Source organism: Pithys albifrons, chromosome 1 (genome assembly GCF_047495875.1).
Source record: "Pithys albifrons albifrons isolate INPA30051 chromosome 1, PitAlb_v1, whole genome shotgun sequence".
Taxonomy (NCBI): domain Eukaryota; kingdom Metazoa; phylum Chordata; class Aves; order Passeriformes; family Thamnophilidae; genus Pithys; species Pithys albifrons.
In genome coordinates, this window is record NC_092458.1 from 7,454,435 (window position 1) to 7,475,761 (window position 21,327).

At 40.6% G+C, this 21,327-nt stretch overlaps 1 protein-coding gene across 4 annotated transcripts in view; it reads left to right on the plus strand.

Annotated features, from left to right (window-relative positions):
• MAP7D2 (MAP7 domain containing 2) overlaps positions 1 to 21,327 on the plus strand; it is an 86,170-nt gene that overhangs the window by 35,529 nt on the left and 29,314 nt on the right. For all 4 annotated transcript variants that reach the window (XM_071553291.1, XM_071553072.1, XM_071553005.1 and 1 more), the window contains exons 2-3: positions 13,224 to 13,301; positions 16,552 to 16,715. In XM_071553291.1, the coding sequence (XP_071409392.1) occupies positions 13,224 to 13,301; positions 16,552 to 16,715 (242 nt within the window). The remainder of the gene's footprint in view (positions 1 to 13,223; positions 13,302 to 16,551; positions 16,716 to 21,327) is intronic.

Below are 21,327 nucleotides of genomic sequence, written 5' to 3' on the forward strand. Positions count from 1 at the left end.
AAGCATGTGGGACCTTCAATTTCTCGCATTCATCATGCATTTATCTCTACTGAAGAGCTTTCTTTTTATCCCCATGTGCTCCTCCACACCACGTGCTGCTTTGCTATGTCATAGCATTCAATAAATGTGTGTGCCAGAGAGTCTGGCTGTGTGATTAGAGCCGGTGTATTCAGTGTGGCATCTCCCCCAGGAGAAAGTTGTGAGTGGGAATTCAGCAATCATTCACCAGTCATCAACCTTAGTATTTTTATGCTACTGTTCACTTGTGCAAATAATTACCTTTGTTTCCTTTTAAAGCTTGGTATGTTCCATGTAAGGGATCTTTTCAAGCGTTTCTGTTACCATCCCCTTTTTTAGCTAAACGGTGATGTTTTGATAAACTGCAAGCACTCAGTTTCTCACTCTGCTTTTTGTAAGTAACCCAAAAGGAATTACCAATGAAAATTATTCTTCTTTTATTGTTGGTCAGTCTATCTTGGCAGTCTAATGTTATGGCACTAAATTAAGCTTCTCTTAAAATATTCATCTTATATGTTGTCTCTGACTTTCTGTAAGCCTCTCAGTTTAAATGTCGGGCATTGAATTACTACAGCATGACACTGTATGTCTTTTTCCTTAAACATTTAAACTGTGTGTTTAAATCTGTGGGTTTTGACTCATCTGTGTCCTGCCATTTTTTTAGTTGCTTTTATCTTGGTGAGTTGTTCAGAAAATGTGCAGAAGAATATAATGATTTTTTGCTGAACTATTAGGTTATTAAAAGCATAACATGCGAATTTTGTAATTTTTGTTTCTAGAAACTTCCATAGTTTTTGATAGATTTTCTTAAGGTTGTGAATTTTGTTTTTACCAAGGCCATTTTGTTGTGAATAGCGGAGGCCTTGAAGATAGAAACCCCTTATTGATGTAGGGCATCATACACTGGATCACTGTATTTCTGAAGGCGTTCAAATGAATGAGGACTTTGATACAGGTTTCAAGTGTCTGGCAACAATTTCAAGAACTCAGTTGTCTGTATTTCTTCAAAATAAAATATAACGAAGAGGGTCACACCTTTGTCTGTCTATCCTTCTTTCTTTTCACCAATAATAAGCTGTTGAAGACATTAGTCAGCCTCAACCAAATTTGACAGATATGATAAAGTGTGTTATGTTCCTACAAAGATGGTAAAAACAGGTGGTACCACAGAATGCAGTAAAAACTTGCCCATATTACGTGCCCCCAAATTCACCACCCTCTGCAGGAAGTTGATTATGAATGCCCTGACCTCTGAGAGCATTTCAGTAGAGAATCCAGTGTTGAGGCACAGCCCTCTAAGAAAAGAGGCTTTTCAGTGCCCCACAAAGGTTTTTTCAAAGTCCCTTGTTCAAAGAATTTGAATAATTAGAAAAATTAGAGTCTGTGAACCAGATATTTGCTGTGCAAAGTGCTACAAAATCAGGTGCAAGAGTATACAGAGGCAGAAGGAATAAATAAAAAATTACATTGTGATGTAAGACCTATACAAACTTTTTAATAGAAATTTGTAATTATAGACAAATATAAACCACTTTTTTGTTAGAACATTTTATATTAATTTCTACTTTTTTTGAGTGTTCAGAAAGCATCTGGGCACTGATGTTGAATTTTTAAGTCTAACACTTACAGTGTTTGGACTTAGTTCTGAATCTAGTCAGTCTTCTCCTGATGGTTGAAGGATCAACAAAAATACTCTGAGAAATGCGATTCTATAAGTATTTGCATTTTCTTCAAAAGTAATGTCTTGAGCCAGTGTCTCTGGGCTCTGACATGAATTCAGGTAACAGTGAAAAGAAAACACCATGCTTGTAGAGTGCACATGTCTGTGCAAGAGCCTGTTTGTGTCTGAAGATACAGTGACAGTGCCAAGGGAATGCCAGTCGAGTCCCTGCAGTTCTCCCCTGTGGCTGCAGTGCCTGCTGCTGCACAGCACTCCTGAGCTGGGGCAGAGACAGACTTGTCCTGGTTGTGAAAACTGCACGTTGTTAAATAACATTCAATACATCTCTCAACTTCTTTCTGTTTGGGCCATGAAGGTCACAAAAGAGGGTAGGGAGACTCCAGCACAAACTGGAGTCTCCCTCCATCCCGTGTAGCTTTGCCACACATCACTGCCAAAGTTTAGATGAACTTTGACAGAAAATACTGAATACAGGACCTGATCTCTGTGCTAAGCTCTCCTTACTGCAAAGCTTAGCGACCCACTATGTTTTAATTGGCCTCTTGTGTTGCCCTAAGTGTGCTGTCAATCCTGGATTCAGTGTATGTTTTCATCTTTGCATATCGTTAGAGAAGAACTTTGCATACAGCTTAGTCACTTGTACTTCTGTTTTATCCTTTAGTTTTATAGATTTTTGTGAATCTTTTTAAAAGCTCCAAATTTTTACCCTGAAAAAAAAGTCGCTTTTTGAGACTTGAAAAATGAGTGGATGCATAATCCACTCATCTCTCTTGTGTAGAAAAGTTGTGGTTTAGCAAATTATCTTTATTATTCTGCTTGCTAAGAACCTGCATATATAATGTGACCTGTGTTCTGAGTTTGCATAAAGAGCTCATACAATTTATAGCAGGAACTCAGAGAATAAACCTCTGAGAAATTACAGATTAAACTAAGATTTATCTTTTGCAGTGGTAAAAAAAAGCAGACTTAATCTTATTAATATGTTTTATACCACTGAAAATCCAAGTAAATTCCACTTAAGAACATGGGTTCACATAACTCTTTCAAGGGATGCAGAAATGATCAGCCTTATTTGTGTATCAGTCCATCTCCGTAGCATCCCTTCCCCTTGCAAAATATTCTTCCAAATACTAATCTAACAGGTCCAAGGCCTTTTGTAACCATAAAATGCTGTGTCTATCAGAATGGAGCAGAAAAGGGGGGAGCAGGACATGTCTCAGTTATAGCTGTGACTGTGTCTCACTGTTCCCTCTTTGTCTTGGACTCCTTCAGCAGACTGTACTAGCCCCATACATGAATTAGATTGCCTGAGTCAATGTTAAGGCAATCTCCACTTTGAGGTATTTCCTAGACATCTTGGACCTCCAAGTAATTCAGACCCTTTGATATAGTACAAGGATGAGAGTTGAATTATGTTCTGGCTTTTGGAGCCTTGTCCTTTAGGGGGATTGGTTTGGTTTCTAACATACTTAATTAACATTTTCTGTGCACATTGGCCAATATTAAATAGTTGGATCAAGAACATTTGTTTGAAACGATCATACAAAGTTACATACGTTACAAATTGAATATTTTTGTTCTCTTTGTCTGGGGCACAGCTTGCCAGTGCTTTGTCAGATCTCAGCAGCATCTTGCAGGTGGACTTGATTCCATCGAAAGCTTCATGTGTGATATTCCTTGAGAGTCAGAAGCTCACAGCTGAAGGACAGGTAGAAAAGTAGGCAGAAATTCCAACAAGGATGTATATGGCTCTTGCTGGAAGACCTAGAATGATTAGATTCTCAGATGAGGTCAAGTGGCTTCATAAACACCAGATGGAAAAGTTCGTGTTCTGGATTTAAATGGGCAAATGTTTGGATCCCACTAAATTATATGATTTATTAAGAATTATATATAGAGGCCGAGACTGGGGAATGCAAAAGCAGGAGCTGCATGATAAAGTGACCAGAAATGTAGTTAAAACTATGTCTATACACAATGTTTTAAATATTAAGTACGTTGACGTAGTACATCTACTAAAATGCAAGAAAGAAGGTTAAAGACATTTAGTTGCTGAAGCTTTTTGTCCCTATGAGGACTTACTGTGCACATTCCTAGAGTAAATTGTTTTAATTTTGATAATCAATGGATGCTCTCCCCGAAATAAATACATGGGAAATATGATTAGTGTGAAGCACAGCAAAAGTAACATTTCAGCTGGTCCTCCTAATCGTAATCAAGTCCACAGAGGGTGAAGTTCACTTGATCATGTCCACTTTGCATCAGCTTTGCATCTTTCTCTTGGAAGCTTTTGCCAAATCACAGTGAAAATGCGCTTTCTGCATTTGATGTCTGGTAGCTACTTCTGTGTGGAACAATACACTCTGTCAGTAAAGCAGCAGGTAGGGGCAGAGCAAAGTGGAGGTTAGTTAGGTCAGTCCTTGATAGGTGCAGGTCTTGTTAGTAAGGCATCAACACTTTTTTTTTTTTTTTAAGGGAAATTGCAAATGGATTTTTCTTTTGTTAAATGCTCTATATCCGCTTTTCTCACCACAAAGAACAGAACAGAACGGAAACATCCTAAAGCTTTCTACAAATCTTCATTAATAGAGGAGGAGAGGGTATAGTGAGAAATGCAAGTAATGTTAAAAAGTTAATTTTACTATCTAGGGAAAGAAAAATTTAGACATATTGTGATAAAAGAGGCCATGCTAGAACATGTCACACCTCTGTAAGCATTGTTAGAAGCCAAATATGTTTTCTTCGTTCTCTAACTTGGTTCTCTATATCTTAGCTGCAACTTGGAGCAAACCTCAAAGCACTGGTATCTTTATTGCTTTTTCTACTAAATTAGACTCAAAATGAAAAAAAGTTGGTAAAAGGAGTCTGCAGAACCATCCCTATACATACGTGTGCAGTGTGATGTTTATGCTACTCTGCACAAATTGCCACCTCTGAAACGCTCACTCACTAAACCACTGTCTCCCCCTTGTGAGTCCTATACTTGTAGATTTTTAAAAATTTTTTAAGTTGTGTATGTATGGCCAGAATTTGCAAATGCAGATATGGGCAGGGCTCTCCCCACATGGGTGCCCTTCCAGCCTGCACAGAACTGGCCCCACCGTTTCAGTCCTGAGGTCCATCTGCCACAGCCGAGCGAGCTTGGACAGTGACAGTGAAGTTCTCGGGACTGTCACAGCACCTGGCACTAATCGGGGCTGACCCTGCTGAGCATCCGAGATCTGACGGGATGGGATGGCAGGGAGGCATTGAACTGCCAGAGGATGGTCCCCACTGAGACTTGAACTCAGGTCCTTGGGATTCAGAGTCCAGAGTGCTCTCCTTTACACCATGGGACTGCCCATTAAATTACAGTTTATGAGAATGTATGACAAAACATTGTCATGTTTACTCAAGGGTCCAAAAGAACACTTTCTCACTGAAGTTGGTTTAGAAGCAAGCTTTAGTTTTTTGTCATGCTTTTGTTTGGGTCCTTAGACATAGAGGTGAACTAAGAGTTTGATTACAGGACTTTTTTTTATCTTTCCTGGCTGGCCGATCTGCAGGCAGTCCCTTTGCTGCAGAGACCCAGCCCTGCAGAAGGAATCCACAGTGGAAGGCAGCGTCTACAGAATGTACAGTGTACAGAGACTGCTGGGCCTCCCCCAAAATGCTGTCCCATGACCCTTAAGTTACCTGAACTTAGAGATTTGCAGCTCTGCGTGCAGGTGCTGTGAAAGTTTAATTTTGGGTAAAAGGAACTCTGGCAGCAGAATAATGGCCTTCAGCAGGGTGCTCGGGCTGGGCAGCTTGGCGTGCTCTGGGCTACTGCCACAGTGGGAAAATCATCCCAAACTTGCCCTTCGCCACAAAGCCAAATCCGAACTGCAGGTGCTGACTGCTGGTGTGGGGGCTATGGGGGTGTCTGGCCTGCAGTGAAGGCAGCACAGCCACCCATTGCTGAGGAGGAGATGACACTCAAGAGCCAGAGCATGAGGACCGGAGCTCAGCCCAGTGCTCTCCAGCTGCCCTGAGTGCTCCATCCGGGAAGCTCTCTGTTTTCCTCAGGTGATATTTGCACACTCTGCCTTTGCACCCCCTGGGTTTAAATCACAGCATAGGGTGTTGCTGTGAAGGTTTGAAGAAGCATTCAGCGCTGTCAGCAGGGACACAATGCACAGTAAAGTGAGAGCTGTGGTGCACTCGGCTGCAGGGCAGCTCCTTACCCGCCTGAGGGCTGAGCGAGGCTTCCACCAGAGCTCCTGCCACCTGGGTGTGGTAAAGCAGCTCAGTGCTCTCCCTTCCCTTTTGCTGTCTTTATGTGCTTCAGCTGCCATTTGAGAGGACAACCCAGCAATGACAACTGTAAAACCACCACAGCGTAAGGTCACTATTCAGTGCCGTACATGAGCAAAGCCAATTAAATTGAATAGGAAGTGTGTTTTAATCTACATTTGGGGATTACAAGCTAGCAGGAGGTGGGAGAAATGGATACTTGCAGTTCCCATCTGGTCTGCTGATGCTAAAAATATCTGAATTTCTCAGTGAAATGCTGGTTTTTCACTGAGCTTTGGTTACCTAATACATAATAATAAGTCTGTAACATCAGCAGATATTGATACATAAATGTATATTTTAAGTCCAAAACCCTTTGAAGGAGAAATTGAAGTGTGCTACAATACACTATAGATGAAAAACTTCTAGTTTATTTTCGTAACAAAAGTTGCTAGCAATAAATGGAATTTCTTTAATTTTGATGTGTATGTTCCTAAAATGAGGTGGTTCAGGTTGAATTCACTGCAATGGAGAAACAAATGTATGTGATACTGAAATGCTTCCCTTAGATGACTTGGGCAAAATAACTGTTACTTTCAGGGTTACTGTTTTGCAGTGAGGCTTTTTCTTGCAAAAAATTAAAGGGAAGTGAACAGGCAAGCAGTGTTTACAGTATTTATAGCTGCTGTCCTTCCAACAAATGTGTTTTACATTTACTATGATGGTATGCAAGTGATAGGGCTTCTTTTTTTCAGCCTTGGGTGGGTCATACAGGGGCTTCCTGATCTGAACAAGGTATTTCCATATTTTCTGTTTTAACAAAGTAGTCCTGCTGAAGTCAGTGAAACTAGTCTGTGCAAGTTAGTCTGTGCATAAATCATAAATACATGTTGAGACTACTGCTAATTCAGGAGATATGCAGTGATTGAATGAAAGACAAAAAAAATTCTAGTCATAGAAAAAAAGTTGTTTCATTTGTAGTGTTTATAGCTTCAAGGTTTGGGAGTTTGCTTGCTGTTTTAGTACAAAATTTCCAGCTAGTGCCACCAATTACTCCTTGGCCAACGCTAGTAGTTTCAAAGCACTAATTGTGGGTTAAAAGCAGTATTTTTATTTTTTTGATCTGTTCCAGAATAACAGTGTTTCCTTCCAGAAAGTTGCTGGACAGGCTAGAAGGGAAGATCCTACCTACAGATTCCAAATGGGTCTGTGGTCTAGTGCTGTTTGAAAAATCCAGCTATAGATGTTCATGTGTGTTAAATCTTGGAGAAAGACACCATCAAGTGCTGGTTACTCCTCTGGACTCCTTTCTGCCTGAGAGATTACAGAAGCACATAAATAAAACATCAGTGTAGAACACACATTGACACTGCTGCTGCTTTCTGTGTGCTTACTGTGGTGGGATGTCTGCTAGGGACCTGTTCAGTAAACTAAATAATTAATCTATTGTTATTATTTGTCTAATGTTTTCATAAGCAAAAACATTCTGCTAACATATCCTATCACTTCTCCAAGTGCTCTTGAGGTGTGTGTGCTGTGCCTGCCTGATACTGGAGTCTCTGTGGGGCACTGCTAAGGCTGCACACGCCGCACATAAAGCACACAGCCCCATGGAACTGATAATGTGTCTGTGGGCTCATGCAGAACAGAGAGCTGCCTTTTATATTTAGCAAGTGTTTCCTCCCCATGCAGTGATATTGCTGTTAATATGTATGGCCAGACTTCATGAACAAAGATTTGGGAAGGGCTCTCCCCATGTGGGTGTGCCCTTCCAGCCTATGCAGTGGATTTTTTAGGTGAGGCACAGCGTGCACAGAACTGGCCCCACCGTTTAAGTCCTGAGGTCCATTTGCCACGGCCGAGCGAGCTTGGACAGTGACAGGGAAGTCCTTGGGACTGTCACAGCACCCGGTACTAACCGGGGCTGACCCTGCTGACCATCCAAGGTCGGATGGGATGGCAGGGAGGCTGAACTGCCAGGGGACGGTCCTACTGAGACTGGAACTCAGGTCCTTGGGATTCAGAGTCCAGAGTTCTCTCCTTTACACCACGGGACCACCCTTGCTGTTAGCATACATGATCACCAAATGACCTGTATATATTATTTCAAGGTTATTTGGCCAGCATTTTGGAGTGATTTCACGTTAAATAAACATATCAGCAGGATGTATTTTGCTACTGTACTCTTTGTGTAACTATAGTTCACAGCTAAAGTTCTTGACTCAATAATTTGAACATTCAGGGTGGGGAGCAGGAGCATAAGGCAGGTGTCCTAGTTGCTTAATCAGAGTGTGCAGTCCCTGACAGCTTCTCTGTTCTATCTACCAGGCCACTGCTCAGACAATTAGCCTGGGGTGTCTGAAATGTCACTGTGTTTGGCAACTGTTTGCCTTTAATGACTTTGTCTACTTAACATCTTTATAACAACAGATAGCCCTCCTGGTATGTTAATTACACATAATGGAAAAATATCCCTTTTTCTTTTCCAATTATATTTGAAATCCATCCTGGCAAAGATAAAAATTAAGGAGTTGAAACTGGAAAAATTCTGATTCTTTATATTAAGATTTTTAAATAAAGAAAATGTAAAAAAGACAACAATTATCAAAAAGGGCAACAATCCATTTAACCTTACTGAACACACCTGCAAAGGCCTTGTGTTGTTTGTGTGTTGCCTCTACCTGAAAGCCTCTCAGCTATATACTATAATTAAAATTTAGGAAAAGTGCCAATAAAAGATGTCACCCAGGTACAATCACATACAGTTTTATAACTTTTTCCTCTTGAAGTATAGTCAGTAACTGAAAGCTTGAACATTTCTTCATTCAGTAGTACCCCAGAGAGAAGTGGCAGCAGGTGGAAAAGTCTCTGTTATTGTCTCAAGAACAGTCTTAAGGGAGAGAAAGCAAGTTTTTAGGGACGAGACTGTATCCAGGCTGGGAATTTCACCGACACAGCAACATCAGTGTAAATGACACTCGCTGTGGCAAAGGTCTAAAAATGTTGGACAATGTCATACAGAACGGACAAAGGTCTAAATGTGTTGAACATAATTATGTAGAATGGACAAAGGTCTCGGTATGTTGAACACTGACACAGAGCCGGCCTCACATCCTCAGCTGACTTTGCTTCTGTGTCAGGATGCCTGCTGTCAAGGGCTTCAGTATCTGCTGGGGATAAACACATTGTGGAAGCAGATACTGTGGGATATTACAGAGGTCAGAAGGGTGTGTAGCAGAAGGGACAACAAAGCAGGAGGGAAAATATAAAAGAATGGAGACCTTACCTGCTGACAATTACTCGGATGTGAATTTCAGGAGTGGAGGTGTCCAAGCAACTGGTTGGTCCTTCTGAAATGTAGTCTCAGCTCCCAGTAACCTGATTGTCCTGCTCAAGAACTTGTTTTCTCACCAGAAACAGGATGTGGATTTCAAAAGACCGATCTTGCCATGTGTCTCATCGGGACAGGACAACCTTCTTCGTCTTGAGCAATCACCAAGAGTCTTACACAAACAGTATGTGGAACAGAGCAGAGTGTGTGTGGACATGCTCTGGCACTGTTTCATCAGCCTGCATAAAAAGGGTAATAAACCCATGAAAAGGGGTTGAAGCAGTGATTAATATGCCAGTTTTCACTTCTGTGAATATCTGTTTTAAAGTAACATGGAAGTGTTGAAGGAATCCTGCAGGATTAGCTGGGACATTAGTGCTGTGAGACTGCTGCTGACATTTTAAGTGTTTTAAGTTATGGTCTTTTCCTTTGGAAATGCTCATTGTAACGAAGTCCCAGAGGAACAGCTGGCCCCTCTCAATCAAAAAATGAGGCCCAATCTTGAGGAATTAGCCCAGTGGTTAGATTTATGGCTTTGAGTGACCTTTTGGAAAGGGGGATTTAGGGAGGGCTGGGAGATGAAGTAAGAACTAGCAGCAATTTGTGTGTGTCTCCTTAGAGTAAAATCTTTGATGTTATTTTTTGAGCAGTTTTCTTATTCTTCTGCAAGTCTAGGAATAAATGTTTATAACCAAACTATCTGCCAATGTCTCCTATTCATTACTGTGGCTGGCAGAAGGCACAACCAGCCTGCATTTACATCCTGACTCAGGCATGTTGTTGGCTGTTACGTGCCTTTCTCACCGAGGGATCAGAGGCTTAGCTGTAAATACGAGGAAGGCTCAGGATAAATCTGCGTATACAGACTGTTAACCTGAGGTCACTTAGCGCAGTGAGAGCTTTTAGCTGTGGGGCTTTGTTGATTCAGACCCTGTCCTGCCCTCTGCTGGCAGTTCCCTGTTACGGGCAGGGATGCCCTGATGTTCCCAGGGCAGTTACCTGTGCCAGCTTCCTGCTCGCAGTCTGTCTTGTCAAAGGGAATTTGAATTCCTGTCATTAATGAAATACCTCGCCGCAGGCAACTGCTGTGCCCACTGTGTTTATAATGTATATTATATGAAGATGTGTAGCAAATACGCTAATTTTGGCCTTCGAAAATCATCCCAACGGGCAAGCTGTTACCCAGGGAATAGTTATTCTGTCCTTCAAAGCTATATTTACTTTCTGAAGGCAAGCAAATTTTTGATTTTTGGCAGGCATGCTGATTCACAAAGTCAAGTTTTGAGGATGCCTGTGCTATTTTAATGCTACTCTTGCCACATGCATATGTGTTTGATGCCTGTACTTACTGGATTGCATACTGTTTGTTTTCTTCCACTGTGTTTTTGTTTGTTTTTTTGGTTTATTGGTTTGTTTGGGTTTTTTTTCACAGTGGTGCATTGTACATGTAATGAGCAGTAGTTCCATATATTTGTTGTTTCACCTGTGTTATAGCCAAGTCTGGAGTGCTGTTCTCCAAGACAGACTTCAGATATAGTTCTGTCTACTTTTCAGTTTCAGAAAGAAATGAAGTAAGAAACACTAAAAACTTTGAATTTGGTTCGCCTCTTAAGCACTGAATAAATAATCAAACAGACCTAATAGTGAAAAATGCATAAGATATGTGTAAGACCAGGCAAAATAAGGATGGTACAGACTGTTTCAATTGGATGCATCCTCATTTCTTAAGTATCTAATTTTACAGCCTTTATGATCTTTCAATATTGTCTGAGTGGGGTGGAGACATCCAGGTGCTTCAGAAAGCCATCCTGAAAAACTGTGCCTCTACTTTGGGATAGCTATGGCAGTTGTAAACAAGATTTTTAGATCCACTTCTGCTAGTTGTGTTCATGAAGCAATCAAAGTAGAGATGAGTTAGTTGTAATTTTAGTGACAGGCATAATGGGGTATATTTTTGCTGATGGGTTTCAGAGATAGTTGTCGTAAGCGGGAGGGTGATGGGAATCAGTGCAGGATTTTGTGAAAATAGTCCATGAACATGAACTGTCTTGTTGTTCCTCTCCTGTTCCTCCAGCTTATCCCCTTCCTGGATTTCATGCTTCGTGTTCCACCTCTCCACCTGAGTTATATCCTTTGGCACAGAAGGCTTGTGCTTCTGCTTATCTCTTTCCCTTTCTCAAGCCTCAGCTCAGTCTTCTGTCTTTGGGACTCTTGATCCAGTCTTGATTTCACTTCCCCCTGCTGCTTCTAGACTCAGTTCTAGGTTTCATGTTGCTTTGACTTTTGGATCTCTGAAAAACTTTCCACTGGAGCAGTAAGGTAACTATGCTGACAGCAGGATTCCCTTTCTTGCCTACTTGTTACGGGTCTCTTCAAAGTAGTTACAAACCTTAGCCATGGTTGTTTTACTGAGCTGCTGCTTCTTCTCTCCTCCTTCCTTGTCAAATGTGGAAATAAATGGCAGCCAAGGGAGCAAACAAGCGGACTAGTATGGAAGTAGGATGAGTCTTTGGTAAAAACTAAATATATACTTGACCCACAAATTTACTTGTAATTAACCATCTGGAAGCTATGATGCCAATTTTCAGCGGCCTGGCTGCCATCAGGTTGTCGCTGTCTGTGTGTGCCAAGGAGGATTAGGGATGGTGTGAGGATTAGAGAGCTGTTACTGTAATAGGGCACAGCTGAGACCTGTGTGTCTATCGAGTCACTGGGGACCACCGAGGCTGACATTCAGAACAGTCCAGGAAGGTACTTCCTATGGAAGATCCTTGTTCCCACAAACAGGATGCCTTTGAAAAGCAGCCTGTAAGTGTTACTCTTGAGGAAGCGAGTTGGGGTTACAGTCTATGTGACTTTTCCACTCACATTTATCTGATAAAATTAAAAACTGCAGTTCTCAGAGCAAAAGGGAAGGGGACTTAATTATAATTCAGTAACCCAGCAGGGAGCCCGGATAATGATTGCAAAGGATGTAAACTGTGCTGTGGGATACCGTGCCTGTTTGCACTGCTCAGACCTCAGGAGCTCCTGAAAACAGAGAGAAAGGAGGGCACTGGAGGCCCTGTCAGCTGTTTTAAAAGGATATCATCCTTTAGGTGGTCTGTCAAGGCACTGCTTGGTGGCCTTACCCTTGGTATTGCAGGAGGTCCATCTAAGGTCTGGCTGGCTGCTTGTCCCAGGACTTTGAGGCAGGTGACCCTGAGGCACCTTGTGTGTCACACTCTGCCTTCCTGCCTCCTTAAGCTGGGCTTTTCAGTTGCTCATGCTGTGCAAAGAACTGGGATGTCTGTATCCAGGTAGATAACAACCTTAGGCAACCTCCTCCCAGAGAAGTAACCTACTTTTAGATACCAATTCGAGGCAGAAACAAAGTGCTTCCTGCCTGGAAAAGAAGGCAGGAGGGCTGCTGCCTGCATGGCCTCATCCAGCGCTAATTGCTGGTTGTTGAAACGAGCTGCTGCTGGTGAGCAAGGAAAGTGTGGGGCTGTGGGAAGCCATAAATATGAAGGCTGGGATGCCCCATAGCTGCTTACTGCTTTTCTGAGCTACCTTTCTCTTTTTAGCCAAAAAATCTAAAACGAGCTTATTAACGAAGATAAATACATGTTAATTGCACCCTTATGGTTTTTCCCAAGAAAGTTGCATGTTTTGAAACAAGCACTAGCAGCATGCTTGTGTGCTCTGAGAAGAGGAGTCAGGCACTTACACTGAGGAACTGTGCCTGGAGATCAGCAGAAGGCAGGAGATTGTGCTCAAGATGAACCCAAATCCCAGGCTGTCAACCTGGTGCATGCAAATGCAAAACTGGGTTTGTTACTGGAGTTGTCAAATGCAGTAGTTATGATTTATTTTTTGTGGATTTTATTAATTTCTTTTGGATTATGTTTTAGTTTACTAACACCTTTTTAAGACTTTTTTTTTCCTCTTTGTCTTCAGCCATTGATGGATTTCTGAAAACTGATGAAAGACAAAGACTGGCAAAGGAAAGACGAGAAGAAAGGGAGAAATACCTTGGTAAGTTGGCAGGAGGTGTATGTGTTATGTATATCTGTTAATAGGAGTAAGTAACTAAAAACAATTTTTCTGCTGTGAATTTTTACCATTGGGAGTCAATCTGTTCCAAGTCTTTATCACTTCTTTTAAATTAAATCAAAAGAATAATCTGTCTTTCTGGATTTACATTCAAGTATTTTATATTCTATAGTTGCAAGTTGATATTCTTCTTTGAATTATGTGCTTTTAAGTGTAGGTTTATGTGCAAGATACTGACTGTTAGGATTCTGATCTGTAGAAATATCAAATAAGCCTTGGATGATACTTGGATAATATGTAGGATGACTTGGTAAAAAGCTTAATTTTAGCCTATTGAGTTTTAGTCATATTAAAAGATACCACAGAGTTAATAAGTGTGGCAAAAAGCAGATACTTTTCCATAGGTTTTTAAATGGTTAATCTTTCAAGAGGATGAGAAAAATTGTTATTCAGTTCCTCAATAACATAAGCATAGATTTGAGAGGGTTTTTTAAAATAATCAGTCTTTTTAGTCTTATTAATATGAGCAGGGAAACGTTGAGAGAATTGTAAAATATGGATATAAGTAAAAACCCCTAAAAATCTATGTAAGGGGACTGTGTGTATACACAGTTAATATATAAATATAAATATATAAATAAATATATAAATATATAAACATAAATTAAATGAACTCTCCAGTTCATTGGTTTGGATACATCAAACATGTTAAACAGTTAATTTCACTTTTTCTTATTGTAATAACAAGAAAGGCTGGTGGCACTGTTCCTAGAGGTTACCTGACAATACCTGCCAGAAGGAATTGTCAGTGTTTCATGATTTTTGGAAAATTTAAGCTAAGCATATATTTTAAGGAAATGTCAACTAAACCAATATGGACACATGTGAAAAGAATCATAGGAAAATACTGGTTTTCTTTCATTAAATAAACTGTTGACCATTTCTTGACAAAACCTGAGGCTTGAGAACAGTGACTTGGCATTTTTAGTACCATGGGCTTAGTCAGCAAGATTCCTTTTGGTAGTTCAGGTGAGAATCTGCTCCTGTTTAGTACTTAATCTCCCCTGAGGTTCTGTCTATCTGGGGCATGAACCAGCCTGAGTTGTAGCTTACTGCTCTTCCAGGTATACTCAGATCTGGGCTATCTCTTCTGTCCTCTTCATTATCCCTTCTTTGCTTGTTCCTGAGAAAGTGACATGATGAGTAGATTGGAAAGGACTTGAAATGAGGAGCACAAGAGGAGATGAGAAGGAAACTGAAACCTGTAGAATTTAGGAGTGTTTGGCCATGGGGATTTGGGAGGTATTGACTGCATTTTTTTCCCTGGCATTATATGTACATTCTGGAAACATATTTTTTTAGGGTTAAGACCATTTCTGTAATGGGGAGCTTTTAATTTTGGTCATGGTTTGACTGTCACAAATTTCTTCTAGAAGGTCAGAAAAAAGCAGCATGTTCCCCAGAAGATCCAATCTTTAAACAGTCAGTAGGTACTTTGAGCCATATGGAATAACCTTTTCAGCAAAGCCAAAACTCATCAATCAGTGGTTTAGTATCCCTAAATTAAGGAACAAGAATTGTATGTATGTTCATGATGTCAAAATGGTTTTCTTCTCAGTCCAGAATCGGTCCCTGATTTCACCTACTTTCTCAGAAGGCAACCTTAGCACAATCTCTGAGCACCCCACTTTAGTTTTGGTTTTTATGAACTCCAGCATGCCCTTTTTCACCTGCTGTGCCTGACATGGCTAGCAGTCATGAACAGTTAAGGAGTGGTCACTTGTCTTCTGCTGTCTCTGGGGTAACTTTTTCTCTGCTTACATGTCTGACTCTTCGCACGTTTAATCCAGGCTTGCCTGCAGCACTGACTCTCCCCTCATACTACCTCATCCTGAATGGGGAGGAACAGTTGATTTTCATAAGGCAGAAAATGAAGACAATATCAACTATATTTCTAACAAGAATAAGCTAGAAGGTGTCCTGTAAAGCAGGCTGAGTTTGAGGAGCAAGTGTTTTAGGAGGGTTCTGGATTCAAGGGGAAGAAATACAAGTGTTTGAAAACGGTTTGGGGGTTGGAAAAACTCTGGCTTTCTCCCAAGGGCTGGAGGATGGAGTGAGAGGGACTAAAAGTGACAGTTGTGGTTAAAGAGCCTGGGGGCAGGAGCTGAGGGGAAAAGGCTGATCTTAGAAGAGGGAATTGAAATGGCTGGACAAGAGCAGAGGAATGATGGGAAGATACTGCGAGAGAGTTAGAAGGATGAAAATGTGGTGTGCAAGGAAACTAGAACTGAAGAAGCAGTGTGAGGCTGAATAGGTGTGCATGAGGATGGACTAGCTCTGGTGATAACTCTGGCTTTCCCTAACTTTCAAGTTCTTAGCTTGGCAACTGTGAGAATATTCCTCCTTTGGTATCGGCTGTATGTGTGTTGGTATGTGACATTACAGGCTTGTGTGTATGTAGGCATGCTTACTGAACTCCTCTTCCCTGTCTTTTTATGGAATACACTTGCATGAGAAAACTGAATTTTTCCTCATGATTTGCCACATTGACTTCTGCTACTTCTTGTCCTGTGTAAACCTGAAGCAACAGTCCTGTATGTAATGCTGCAGTCTGAATTTCTCTATCAAGGTGATGTCTCAAGCAGGTTATTGCTCCAGTTCAAATAAACAACTGGGCAAACCCTCAATAACAGGAGTTATTAAGTGGGTAAAGATGTGGTACCAAATTAGGAGCTGAACGGTGTATTTTCAAAACTTCATAGAAAACTTAGTGTATGTTGTTGTCATGTACTTACTTTGAAAGTGGTTCCATAATGAGAAGTGCAGTTTTAGAAAATTTCCAGGGGCTTTTGCTTCAATATATGTAGCTGATTCACTTCAAAGCTAACTGGGAACATTTGTTATGTTTGAAAAAATAATTTGGCTTTGACCTGCAGAGAGATTTGAAACATAAACAAAAAAGTATTTTAAACTCTTCTGTACACTGTTTTTACATAGGTAAGGGATACAAACTGTCACATTGTGTACAAGGGCTTCCTTATTTATTTATTGAGCAAGTCACCAAGATTTACAAGTCATTTCAGCACTTCTGTGCACTATATCTTTAATCTTATTGTACTAAGCCCCTGTGTACTTGTATTTGTTCTTTTACACTGTTGTGTCATTTTATCAAATAATTTTGAAGCCATAGAAAATTTGCATGAAGTGAAATGCACCTTTTTCTCTGCCTAAGCTGCAAGGGAACAGCAGATACTGGAGAAGGAGAGAAGAGCAAAACTTCAGTATGAAAAGCAAATAGAGGAGCGATGGAGAAGACTGGAGGAGCAGAGGCAGAGAGAGGAGCAGAAAAGAGCAGCTGTGGAAGAAAAACGGAGACAAAAGCTTAAAGAGGAGGAGGTGAGGTCCCCTGGGAGATGTACAGCAGAGCAGTTCTGTGTGGTAGCACTAAACAAAGCTGAATATTGACATGCTTTAAGTGACTTGGGGGGCAGCACTGGAGACATGAGCAATATTTCAGGAACTGCAAACCATGTCACCACAGCTGTTAGTAGTCTACTAACTGCTTGTACATCAGAAATGCTTTCAAAGCATTTTTTTTTGCTTGATTTTTGTCTGATCTCACAGAGTAGTCATCTACTGTTGCTGATGTATCTGGGACTCTGACTGTCAAATGATAAAGCATCAGCTTTCCATAAAGTAATTTTTAAAGATGAGTATTTCCAAAAAGGGAAAATTTTTTGTACTGTTCTATTTTACTGTCCATGAAACAGAACCAATGTTAATGAAAACGTGTTGTTTCATTTTTCCTTGCTGACAGAAACTCAAAAATTCTTACTTAAAGCAGTGCAGTATTTAGGCTGGTTTAAAATTCTAGCACAGAACAGAATTAATCACATATATTTTAAGCATCTTCATACCCTTCCTCTCTTCTGTGCTCCCTGCTGAGAGCATTTAAGGTTCTTTTTTTGCTCTAGTGAGTCCAATTTCTGGTACAGATCTCTTAATGCCATGTGTGTGTGTGCATATTTCTGCATGACAATGTATAGAAAACACTAGCACTGCTACTGCAACTCATAAAGAATTAATGATTTCTGGAAAAGGGGGCAGTGGTTTGGAAAAAAAAAAAGGCCAAAGGAAGATATTTCCCTGGTTCCTAGATGAAAAAGCTCTAGAAATCTGCAGTTTTTAACCTCCTTTTTTTCTGCCCCATCATCTTTTGATCACAATAACTTAACAAAACAGGTAAAACACTTCTGCATGGAATCAGAATAGCATATGGCTGTTCATTAATTTTTTTTGTTAGATTTTTCACTTTAACTTGAAGTGAAGATTATATCCTGTCATTCCTCTTTCAATTCTAACATACTGATTGTGGCTTCTGTGTAATGGCTGAGAATTCATTTTAAAATATTTTGTCATGTAGTTTGTTTTAAATTCTTTTAAGAAAAATGGTGAAAAACAGAAACAGAAGGGGGGTAGAAGGTCTCCTGTGGTAACATCACTGACCTGATGTGCTCCTTCCCCACCATTGCCTACTGTAATAACCTTTTGCATCTAAGGAAAATTGATTCCCTCTGAGGGTTGTCACAGAAAGGGGCACATACAATAACTTCCAAGACCCTGTCCTCAAAATTTGCTTCAGAGAGGAATAGGGAGGTGTAGGAAGAGTGAACAACTGCCTGCTTTCCCTGCCTGCATGCTTTGCCTTTGCTGGAGAAATGAGAGCGGGGTTGTTGGACATAAGGGAGGCTGTGGCAGATCAGATCCAAGGGAACTCCATCTCCTGTAGTGGCCTCCTGCATTTCCCAGAGATGTGCATAAGAGGCTGAGCACAGGGTGATGTTTCTCCCAAGCATCAGCAAACCTGTTACAGCTCCCCAAGACACTGTACATGTGATGAGAGACATCTCTAATGGCAAGAAGAAGGCTGCTTCCAAGTGTTTGCTCATAATGAGAGTACCACTTCTCTCACTGCACTGGTCCTTTATGCTTAAACTGTCCAAAGGCTTTTTGGGGAGCTAAGAAAGGCCCAGGTCTGCCTTCTTTTCCTTTCCTTTCCTCCTTCCCTCTTCCCCCAGTCTGAGGAAGCTGAGAGAAGGCTATGTGGGCAGGACAGGAGGGAATGCTCACTTGTTTGGGGATGGATTAAACCTGGTGGGAGGAAAAATCCAGGAGCCTCTGAAGGAGGAGAGGGTACATAGGGGAATAATCTGTAGAACAGAGAAGGGTGAGAGAAGGAGGAGACTAGGAATAGGAGAAGTCATCACTTTCTGGCTTCCCCTTGTGGTTTCTTGTCCCTCACTTCTAAAATTTCACTTGAATTCTACCAAAGGATCTGCCAAATTCCCTGTCTCATGCTGCTGCCTCTTCTGATAAATCCCTCAAACCCCATGTGCACAGTAACAGTAGAGGTCTGAGTAAGGGTGATGATGAGCTTGAGGCTCCCTGGGCATTCCAAGTTACTTCATGCTTGTGAGTCATTCTGGCCATTTAAGATCTTCTTTCCTGGAAGATCTTTGAGCCTGTGTTTCCCACACCTGGGGTGGGTGTGTGTGTGCCCTGGCAGTGAGCCAGTATAATGCAGCATGTCCTGAGTGTTTCTCATTTCAACACTGGTTTACTCTGGCTGGGGACTGGAGTATCCATTTTACCTGCTCATCAGGTGTCTGAAAGGACAAGTAGAGATTTCGTTCCTTGCTCTTTGCCTTATTAATTGTCCTTTATATTTTCCTGGAGTTATTTTTCCTTCTTTGTAACACAGCAGAAGGTAGTGCCTATTTGTGATAGAAACAGATTATATAAATATCTCTCTACAAAATATTATTGTTGCTTCTGTGAGAGTTTGAGAGAGAGAGAGAAATGGTTCTTAACAAGCTGGTGGGAACCTGTTGACTCTTATGTGAGAGCATCCTCTGCTTGGCTGTTTTGCATGCAAAGGGCTTCTTAAAAAGGAGGTGGCTAAATTTTGACTTATTTGGCTTACTTTTTCCACTCTACAATGCCAGGTAAAATATGGTGATTTTTTACTGTATTAGTAGGAAGAGAGGTGTTTTCTCAGAGATCACCTTTGGGGCAGCTGGAGCTTGTTGCAGAGCACAGGGAAAATGTGTCCAATTCTTCAGATAGGAATAAATGTATTTCAAAATATATGTTTGCCCTGTCTGCATTGGCTGCACATTTCTTACCTGTAGAGGTCTTCAGTGGCACTGCCTTCCCCTTTGCATTAAAGTTGTCCACTTCCTTTAGTAAAAGCAGTCCCTGAGCCCCGAGAAAAGAAACATGTTGTTGCTCAACTGAAGTGATTCAATGTTGCTTCAAACTGGGACTGGATAAAAGTAAAGCTAGTTGTTTTTCAGTTAAATTAATTTTTTCCCTTTCCCTGTCATGAACTTCCACGCAACTTGGAAAATACCTTGCCAGTAGGTGTCTGGCTGTATGTGGGTTATTGGGAAGTCTCCATAGAAGCTGTGTTCTTCTGCTGTTCTTGGGTTCCATATGAACAACACTAGTATGGGCCATGTCAAGGATGGTTGTGCAAATAAGAGCAATAACATCCATCTAGTCAAAGATTTATTTTTACTAAAACCTTCAGATTTTGTTAAAAAGGGGATTGATAAAATCAGTACTGATCCTACCAGTATGCCAGTGTTTAAATGAACCTGTAGACAGCATCAAATCTAAGCCAGCACTTGACTTGAAAGATTGATGTAGCAACTGCTAAGTAGGAAAGAATATCCTGCAGCATTGGAGAGCTTGTTTTGGTGCACATGCACTTTGTTACATTTGTAAAAAGTGAACACTTAGACATCAAAGTGAAAAACTCTCAAGGTGTTATAGCTCTCATTACTTACTGTATTATATACAATTCAAATTTAATTACTTTTTGAATTGTCATACATGGAAGTAAAAATTGTTTTCCAAACATATTTTGGCAGCTCGTATCCTGAGTGGGATTCAGTTGTATGACAAATATAAAAATTCTGCTGCAAACTGTTTGAGATTGCATTGCAAGCAATCTCTCACTGTGCTCTGTGGTGGACATGAGGAGAAAAATTTCATCCTCATTACTGCACTGACCATCCCCTGCCCTCCCCCTGCTGTTCCCTGCTGTGGCAGCTCCCTTTTTATCTCAGTGCAGAGCCTTCCTCTGTCCTCTGCTGTTGTTTGATGCACCCACCCATAACTGCAATTGGTTAAGAATAGAAATTAATTTTATTCAGAATGGTAGTTAAACTTTAAAATACTGTGTTGCTTTTTAATGCATTGTTTAAATAGAAAATAACAACTCTTTTGTTGCAATATGGAAGAGTCACTCAAAAGATGAAGCCAGCTGATGTGTAAAGAGGAGAGAGAAAGGTGTTTTGGGGCTATTTTAGGTACTTCTGTTGTAGATATAGGGAGATTGGTTTAAAACTGTTTGCACAAATTATTTTAAGTCCTAATACTTTTAGAATTAATTTTTTCCTTATCACATCTGTGTTATATTTTCACAGAGAAAAGGAAAGTACTTAGTCAAATTGCTTGTTTTCTCACGATTGGGTTTTGCGTGGGGTTTTTTGTTTGTTTTTAATTCATACAGTACATTCTGTTGCTTAGGCTGAGAATAACCTGGGTGAATAACTGAATTTTGGAAAGTAACATGTATTTTTTAGGTACTAGCAGTAGATGGCTCTCTTTTATGGTTTTATTAATTCTTAATTTAACCTGCATGCAATTCTTGTGCGCTATAGTTTTTTACGGGAACTCACTATATGTTGAGTGCAGACATTATTTCCTGTCTGTAACTGTGAAGAGTTTCCAAATGAGGATCACATGGATAGTTTAATACCTTTTAAGGAGGTACTTCAGCTATAACATAAACTGGAAGGGTTTTCCACATTGTTTGCTGAAGGAATGCTTTGCTTGTGGTTTAATTTTCATCACAGAACAAATGATTAATGTATGACTTGCTTATGCTCTGCTTCCTTGTGTCTTATTGTTTTCTTTGGTTTTTAGCTTTGTGCTGACT